This window comes from Austrofundulus limnaeus, unplaced genomic scaffold (assembly GCF_001266775.1).
Source record: "Austrofundulus limnaeus strain Quisiro unplaced genomic scaffold, Austrofundulus_limnaeus-1.0 Scaffold112, whole genome shotgun sequence".
NCBI classification, from domain to species: domain Eukaryota; kingdom Metazoa; phylum Chordata; class Actinopteri; order Cyprinodontiformes; family Rivulidae; genus Austrofundulus; species Austrofundulus limnaeus.
Genome location: NW_013952514.1, coordinates 22824 through 32448, shown reverse-complemented (window position 1 = coordinate 32448; position 9625 = coordinate 22824). Strand labels below are relative to the sequence as shown.

General features: G+C 40.7%; 1 protein-coding gene across 1 annotated transcript in view; it reads left to right on the top strand.

Annotated features, from left to right (window-relative positions):
• LOC106521588 (tumor necrosis factor receptor superfamily member 11B) overlaps window positions 1–8302 on the top strand; it is a 29613-nt gene extending 21311 nt beyond the window's left edge. Inside the window, exons 5-7 of the mRNA XM_014014237.1 lie at window positions 2899–3114; window positions 7382–7600; window positions 7678–8302. Coding sequence (XP_013869691.1) covers window positions 2899–3114; window positions 7382–7600; window positions 7678–8069 — 827 coding nt within the window. The 3' untranslated portion in view covers window positions 8070–8302. The remainder of the gene's footprint in view (window positions 1–2898; window positions 3115–7381; window positions 7601–7677) is intronic.
• The last annotated feature ends 1323 nt before the right edge of the window (window positions 8303–9625 follow it).

The window sequence follows — 9625 nt, the reverse complement described above, 5'->3', positions numbered from 1 at the left end:
GAATAAATGATAATTTCATATTCACAGCAAGTTCAACTTGTTTTATTTGACTGTATGTGACACATCAAACTGAAAAATATATAAAATTTTGTCAAAATTACATGAGAACATATTCATATTTCTCCCATTTTAAGGGATTTTTTAAAATCATCCTGATATAATGAGTGATTCCAAAGCTATGGCTTGATTTGTTGGAATCCTGTTTAGGTTATTTTACTATGATTTATTTATTCATTTATTTTTTAATTCATTTTAAAGATGAAACCTTAAACAGCATTTGGACATTAGGAGAAAAAAATGTAATAAAAAAATTAAAATCATGTTCGGAGTTGTTACTGATCAAAAATGTGCTTCAGAAATACTTCACAGTTTAAACATATCATTCAAAAGATTCACTAATAAAGTACACACAAACAAACAGATGAGTTGTTTTTTTAAGTTCCTGTAAGTCATGTCAACAATTTCTACTGAACTAAGCTGAGTCTTTGTGAAGCAACTTTCACATTTTCTTTAAAAATAAATGTGAAAATTACTTTACACTCAACTCAGTTGAGTGGAAATTGTTTACATCTCCTGGTTCTTGGTTTAATAAATCTATCAATCTGTTGTTTTGAGTGTATTCATTCATTATAAAAAGCAGTTGTGTCAAATGTTTTAACCAACGCTCTGTAGCTGCCTTTTTCTCCAAACTGAATCCTTGGTTCAGCTTGATCGGTCACATATTTGACTTATTGAACCGAATCAGTTATTATTTTAGTTAAAAAGTCTTTTTGATGTTTGAATTTTAATATTTTATCAAGAAGAAAAAAAATTGTCAAACTTTCATTTGAATAATTCGTAAAGCAATGTTACATCAAGTAAGCATTTCAGTATTTTATTTTGATCCGTTTTTTTATATCTATAAGCTTCGCCAGCATTTTTACAATATCGAAATTAAAAGTGAGAAACACTGATTTACATAGCCAAAACCTGGCTGTGTAATTTGTCAAAGTGCTGATTTAGAGGAACGTTTAAAAAAATTGTTTTTCATTTCAGCACTTACTTTGAATGATTTGTCAGTTTCACAAGCCTGTACTGTACATGCTTCATCATCAGTCATACAGGAAATGTTTGCACATTTGCAGGGGCTTTTATATTTTTTTGTTAAAAGATGAAAGATATCACACGATTTGCTGTGATAGCTGGAACCGCTGATATATGTGGCGCGTCATCCTACGTACTTTTACTTCAATCGCTCCGACCTAAAAATAAAACGAGGATGTGATTTTAGCAGTGGTTCCACTACACGAGTCGTCATGTGTTTCTGTGGCTCTCATTCAAGAAGCTGAAAGTGTTACAGTAAAAAGAAAAACAACGGCCGTGTGTGATTCAGAAGTCGGTTTCATGTGCATCTTCTAACAAAATGTGAGTATTGCTTTGAAATTACGGTACATGAATCAAGAGCAGCACGCTGAAACTGATGTGTCATTTTTTTTTCTTTGTCAGTGTGACAAGTCGTCTCACGTTGTGCAGAGTTGTAAATCTGCTGCTGTCACTCCGTGGGCGGAGGGAGTATGAGTAATTCTCAGAATCACATCTATGCTGTGGCCGTCGTCACATGCTGGTGGTCAGAGTTCTATGAATCCCTCAGATTATTTGACAAGGTTTATTTTTTTGAAGTAGGTTACATCTCGCAACAAAAATGTTTGAGTCATTTTAGATAAAAGTGAAGATTAATGGGAAATGTTGCGGTTTTGACTTACAAATCACCTTGGATCAGCAACAACAAAGAGCTTTTGACATATTTCGTAACATAAAGTTGTATAACTGTTTCCTACAGACATTGATAAACATAACAGAGGTGATAAAATGTTCAATGTTTTGCCCTAAGATGCCTTGACATGGGGCTGGGGGGAGTGAGGATTGAACCAACAACTTTCTGGGTTGCAGAGTCATGGCTTCCCAGCATTATGGGAAGAGAAATATCTTCAGGTTTGAAGCTTTCTTGTTTGAAAATGTATTTTTGTTTTAATAATTCATGTTTTTGAGTTATTTACCTGCAACAAACAGGGGTCACATACTGTATGTCTGTTGAAAGAACTGGAAAAAATTTTAATTAACAGCTATTTAAATGAGTATTTGCTCAAAAGGGGAAAAAACACATTTAAAAACAGCAACCACGTTACACAAAGTGTCACAATTTTGTTTTAGATAGCAGAAAATTGCTCAGAAATAAATTATTTTCTTGAGTTCCTGGATATTTCTCAGATTCTCTAAGCACACCTCTAGACATCCACACTTAAGAAATAAGTGTCCCTTTAAAGAAATATTTCTGCTCTTGTGAAGAGACGTTCCATAAAAAGAATCAAAACCATTTTTTCCCCTTGCATCTTGAAGACAGCTTTTTGAATGACCTCAGTTTGAAAAAATTAATAAATATTTTGGATAGATATTTAATGGCTAATTTGAGCAGGGACAAGACCAAGGTGTGTTTAAAAAAAAACCTTAAAACATGTCCCAACAGTTCATGCAAATGTTGCTTCAAAATCACCAGTTTTATTTGCTGGAAATGTCCCAGACTACACAGGAAATGCTACAGCTAGCTGCTGCAACCACGTTTGTGTTTTGGGGAAAAAACCCACAGAATTCTGAAATGACACAAAATGTGAAATCAGTGGTGGTGGGAAGGTAAAAAAAATTCTAAAGAAATGTTACTATTTCAATATGAAATATGGGGAATTTGGGTTGATTTAAGGCAACAGTTAATACAATATAGTAAGTCTATAGAAGAGCCATCTCCAACAGGTAAGATAATAACTGTTAATAAGCTTTCCAGAGAACATCCCGCTGAGCAGTCTGAACTGTGAGAACGGAAAATTCAGAGCTCTGGTTTTAAAACAAACTCTTGCTGTCTTCCAGGTACACCAGTGAGTGACACCGTGTGTGGACGTTGTCCTGACGGTCACTTCTCCTCCAGCAGCTCATCCTCTGAGCTGTGTCAGCCCCACAGAAACTGCTCCGATTTTGGCTTGAAGACCCTCAAATGGGGCACGTCCACTTCAGACAGCCTCTGTGGTCCCCAGGACAGGAAGGCCACACTGGAGTGCTCTCAGCATCACGCTCTGTGCCGTAACGGTGAGAACATGCTGAAATGCTGCGAGAGTTTGGAGTTTAAATCCAGCCTTTACCCCACGGCACACACACACATGTTGGTTTTGCTATGCTTGTGGGCACTTTGCATTGACTTCCACTCATTTATATAGCCTAACCCTGATTCAAAACCCTCAACCTAGCTACCCCAGCAAAAACGTAACCCTAAATCTGACCTAAACTCAGTTTACAACATGGTCCCCATCCAAAAACAGCATCTGTATCCATTGGTCTCCATGAAGAGCAATGGGCCCCCAAGACTGTGCTTGTCTGGAAAATGGTCCCCATGATATAACAAATATGCTTCCACCAATACACACACACGCACGCACGCACACACACAGAAAACCTCAATTGTCAACAACCTAAAATCATTCAGAACTGAATTATTTTAGACTTGTGGTCATTTTCATTCCCAAAAGCAGAGGGGGTTTCCTTGGTCAGGTTTGTCATCCAGATTCCATTCTTTTCCTAATTCATGGATGTTTAAAAAAAACAACTTGAGAGCTAGAGACAGTAGAAAGAGAGAGAACAAAAGCCAGGGGATGAAATAGATGTTTATGTTGCTGCATTCAGCAGAAAAAAAAATGAACCATGATGGATCAATTACTGCTGTAACTGTCACATCCTCACACACAATAACAGAGGAAACTGAGTCAAACACAAATTGAGACACAAAACAAGCTTTTAAGCTTTGTTACTCAGACCTAAACTATCACTGACTGAAATGTAATCTGAGGGAGGTAGCCTCAAATATGAAATTAAATTCCTCAACCTGAGAAAACCACACACACACACACACACACACACTAGGCAGAATATTTAGTTTTAAACAGACAAAGCTGTTATCCATCAGGGAAGGTAATGATTTCCTCAAGCATTCTTTCAAACACAAAGGTCCTTGTTTGAAGTGCACAACCACAAACCGTCTGCAGCTAATTCTGCACCAGTTTTATCAGTTTCAACAAACGTGAAACTGAGGGCAGAGGGATTCCCAACATTAGCGTAAAGCGGATTAACCACCAGGATGTCAAAGTGAGCAAGCCACAATTACATCATTCAGGCTTCAGGGAATCAAAGCCAAAATCCTCTTTACATGAAACTTCAATGAACTTATAAGAAAGCTGTTTTTATTTATATTATATTTATTCATACAACCAATGTATGATATACTGTTTTGAACAACGCCCATTTTTCCTACAGTAAATTTCAAAACGCAAAATTTTTGAGTAATCTTCAGCTGTGAGTGTCCTGCATGTGTAAAATGGGACTGCCCTGGCTCACAATGGTAACATCAAAGGTTTCATAAAGTTTCATAAGTTTCACAAGTTTCATACGTTCATACATTGGTAAAAGAAAAAGAAATGAAAAGAAAAGAAATGAAAAAAAAGAAAGATGTGAGAGTTACTTTACCTTTTAAGGAAATCTTAACAGCTGCTGCAAAATTTGCAGCTTTGTGCAGTTTGGTACAGAGCAACATGCAGAGACGATGAGTCAGACTGATGTGGTATTAAAAGGGAACTGGAACGTGAGCTGTACGTATTTCCACAGTAGTTAATTTAAAGGGCAGCACTTTAGAAACACACATTAACATAGTGAACAAGAACCAACTGTTCCAATAATGATATTCCATATGACACTGGCTGTAATATTTATTATCAACTACCTGTATCAAGATTTTTAGAAGTAAACTAAAAATATAGTTTGTGACTCATTTTAATTTGCTGTAGGCACAATTTTATAATTATTTGCTGTTGGTCTTTTGATTGATGCATTGCAGTGAGTAAGGATTCTGAGTAATGATTAAAATATTTCTATATTAACTGACTGATGCTGTTACACAGCAATGATTACTGAAACGTTTGACATGAAAAAACGTGAGTCATCACCGCCCACTGGTCACATGCATCCACTGAAACTCTAGCAGCAAACATGTTGAATGAAATGGACTAGACAGGCTGTCAAGAGATTGGCAAAATGTATTAATTTTTTTAAACTAATAAAACTACCAATAAGGAGTCCCCTTATTGCCAGGGTTTGATGATGGATTATAATTAGGGTGTTTACTTTTCTGCTGTTGAGGGAAGGTGAGGTTTATAGTTTTACAATGATTTTAATGCTTTCAATACTGGAAGCAATAATTTGTTAAATGTCTAACCTTTACAGAACTCAAACAATAATCTATTGCTTGTCCTCAAACAGTAGGATGCCAGCTTAAAAACCTCTGTCTACATTATAGCTAAACAGAGTGGATGGCTCAACAAAACTGTGAGCATTTGTACTGGAAAAGTACATTTTCTTTTAAGCCAGTTGTCATGACATACATTAGTGATCCAGTTTTCATGGTACACTGTTTACCAGTAGAATGACTATACCCAAAACACAACTTGCTAAAGATTGTGTTCCAACTTTTGGGGGATCACACTCCTAAGCCTCCCTGGTAAGGTCTAATCAGGGGTCCTGGAGAGGAGAGTCCATCGGATAGTCGAATCTCAGATTCAGGAAGAGCAGTGTGGTTTTTGTCCTGGTTTTGGAACAGCAGACCAGCTCTACACCCTCAGCAGGGTCCTGGAGGGTGCGTGGGAGTTCACCCACCCAGTCTACGTGTTTTGTGGACTATGAGAAGGCGTTTGACCATGTCCCTCGAGGAGTCCTGTGGGGGGTACCCCTGGGAGTATGGGGTACCAGGCCCTTTGATACGGGCTGTCAGGTCTCTGTACGACCAGTGTCAGAGTTTGGTCCGCATTGCCAGTAGTAAGTCGAACTCATTTCCGGTGAGAGTTGGACTCGGCCAACGTTGCCCATTGTCACAGATTCTGTTCATAACTTTTATGGACAGAATTTCTAGGAGCAGCCAAGGTGTTGAGGGGATCCTTTTTGGTGACCTCAGGATCCCATCTCTGCTTTTTGTGGAGGATGTGGTCCTATTTGGCTTCATCAGATCGTGATCTCCAGCTCTCACTGGAGCGGTTTGCAACCAAATGTGAAGCAGCCAGGATGTGGATCAGTGCCTCCAAATCCAAGACCATGGTCTTGAGTCAAAAAAGTGTAGGGTGCCTTCTCCGGGTCGGGGAAGAGGTCCTGCCCCAAGTGGAGGAGTTCAAGTATCTCAGGGTCTTGTTCACGAATGAGGGAAGAATGGAGCGGGAGATCGACAGGTGGATTGGTGCTGCGTCTGCAGTGATGCGGGCGCTGTACCGATCCGTTATGGTGAAGCAGGAGCTGAGTTTCCTCCGCAGGGTGTCTGGGCTCTCCCTTAGAGATAGGGTGAGAAGCTTGATCATCCGAGAGGGACTCAGAGTAGAGCTGCCGCTCCTCCACATCGAGAGGAACCAGTTGAGGTGGCTCGGGCATCTGGTTAGGATGCCTCCTGGACGCCTCCCTGCTGAGGTGTTCCAGAAATGTCCCACTGGGAGGAGGCCCAGAGGAAGACCCAGGACACACTGGAGGGACTATGTTTCTCAGCTGGCCTGGGAACACCTTGGGATTCCCCAAGATGAGCTGGCCCAAGTGGCTGGGGAGAGGGAAGTCTGGATTTCTCTGCTTAGGCTGCTGCCCCATGACCCGATAAATGGAATGGACGGACAGATAGATGGACAACTTGCTAAAAGCAATCACTCTTAGAGATCACATATTTATTTCGGAGTTTTCCCTTGACCCTGCATTCCCTTAGGATTAAATTTTTCTTTATTGAGATGACATAATGGTGTTTGTTAAACAGTATTTATAGAAAGCCTAAAAGTGCCTCAAGGAAAGAGCAGGAAGCAGGGGTTAGCACAACGCAAGATCTCTGACAGAGATGATGTCTTGCTTATTGCAATAAACAAAACTCAGTCAACCACTCTAATAAGTGCCTTTATTCTGTGAATCATGTATTCCCATCCTTGTTAAATAAATATTTCCACTACATTTTGTTTCCTAAACAGAGAGAAACAGATTCTCACAACCTCATTAAAGATGGTGTAAAAGTGCCTCTTTGAAGGAATTTAAATCTTGTGGAGCCATTTGTTTCATAGAGCCATTCAATAGAGCCGTTCAATTTTGAACAACACATGTCATGGTTGGGACCATGTGTTTTGTCAAGCAGAAATGCCCCTAAAACTACAAAAAGCCCTTTATCATTTGTTGTAAGGAGCCATTCAAAAGATTTTGATTGTTCATGAATGTCACATCTCTAAAACTCAGTATACATGGGCTATACATAGTATCATTGAACCATTTTATATGCTTTTTTGTACATATTTTTTTGCAGATGTGACCCTCTGTGAGGAGGCAGTCTTTCAGTCTCTGGCCTCCCTGCGTCTGTCTTCAGTTCCTCTTGAGAGACTTCTGGAGAGTCTTCCTGGGCAGAAGGTGGATCACAAGAGCCTGGAGAGGCTGAAGAAGACCTGCAGTCCCCAACAGCAGGTCCTGCACCTGCTGCGGTTATGGAGGCAACAGAACAAGGACAAGCTTTTTGGCATCATACAAGGTACAAATGAGAAGCAGAAATGGATGCTTTTATTTCTCAGCATTCTCATATTTACCTTGACTAACGTGTGTCTCCAGGAATGAACCAGTGTGAAAGGAAGATCTCCCGCTGCAGCGCACTGAGAAACCTCACCATTGACGACCTGGTGAAGGTGACCAACAGCCTGCCGGGGATCAAAGTTCAAGAGTACAACGTGAGGGCCATCATTTCCACCTGTCCAGACAGGCAGCATGTCCTGCAGGTTCTGCACCTGTGGAAAACTTCAAATCACAACCTGGATTTGGCAAAGGGACTGTCTCACAGTCTGAAGGTGTTGCGCAGCCAGGGGGCACCGCGACATCTGCTGAAAGGTCTTAAGAAGATCAGCCGCATCATTGGAAACACCTCAGCTCACAAGATGTATGAGAAAATGTTTGTCAACATGCTCCAGGAGGACTGTTTTAAAGCTCACAAGGCATTAAATGATTGAGGTACTGAGGGGTTGACACAATCAACAATCTATCCTGTCCTCAAGTTCCACAATCCTGCATGTTTTAGAGTTTTCGCTGCTCTGACACACCTGATTTGAATAAGTGGGAGACTGAAGACATTTTTTTGCGTTGTAAGGCCCGGCTTGGCCTACCTCATGGTGCGTTCACACCGAACGCGATTTCAGCGTCAGGAGCAGCAGGTTTACATACAAAGTCTATGGTGGACGCGCTTCAAGCAACGTCGGGAAGTTCTGCGGCGCCTCAAGTGCGATTAGAGCAGCGCGATTTGAACGATTTGAACGATCTGAGCGTTCGACGCGTTGAGGCGCAAATCGCTAAAGTTAGAAAATCTGAACTTTTGCAGCTCGACGCGCCGCATCAACCAATCAGAGAGACTCCACTGTGTGACGTGGCGACATATTTCCCGACAGGACAGTTTACTGAATGATGTCCACTAACCTGAAGCTGAAATGAGTGCCTGCAGTCGTGTCCTGATCCGCAGCAATGCGTGACAGCGACTCATCAGACTGGAAAAATAGTCCTGAAAACGAGCTGTGAGCCTCTACTCTGAATTATCTGGTGAATTAATTATGAATTAATTATCTGATGAACGTGACACGCTCTTGCTCTCTGTAAATAAAGCAAAGCCACTTCCTCGTCCGACATTAAACAGAGCCCGACAGAGGAGGGAGGGGCGGGGAGGCTCTGCCGTGCAGCGCTTCAACAGCTGTCCTGTGTCTGACCTCAAAGTGCACAAACTTCAAACTTCAGCATTGGCTGCGATTTTGAAGCTGAAATCACGTTCGGTGTGAACGCACCATTACTCTATCCCAGTCCTGGTTGTGTTTGCATTGAGCAGAGTGCCGCCTCAACATGGGCGGGATCATAATATTAAACATGCGTAAACCTCAATTCATTTCATTTGCAATAAAAAAAATAAAGGACTACACCAAACTTGAAGGAAAAGTACCGGAGACTGTACTGGACCATCCAGCAGTGTGATGCTTAAGATGAGAAAACAGGACAATAGAGAATGGTAAGCTAATGGTAGCGTTTTGTTAGCTTGTTGTTTGGTAGCTTGCTGCTGTTGTGCAGTTAAACTTGTGTCAAAACAATATTACAGTTGTAATCCCCCAGTAAGTGAACCAAACATTAAGCAACAGTAGCTGATGTCAAATTGAACCGAACAGCTGCCGCGATAGAACGAGGGGTTTTGGAGTTCCAGAAATCACAGGGAATCAGGGGCAGACACAGAGGGGCGGCCAGGGTGGCAAGTGACACCTCTGGCATTTGATTGGCCCCCTAATGTGCTACCTTCCAAATAATTGACAAATGTGCAAGGATCATGGATTTTGTATTGGCATTTAGATATTAAAGATTGTTTTCTGATACTACTGTACTCCATCAATTTTCAGCTATGTATGTTCAACAATGGCTGAATTATAGCACTCTGTAAATATTAGCATTAGTAATTAGCTTAATGTGAGATTAGCATTGATAATCAGCATGTGGTCATTCTTAGCTACTCCATAACATATTTAATCTCAATAAGTTT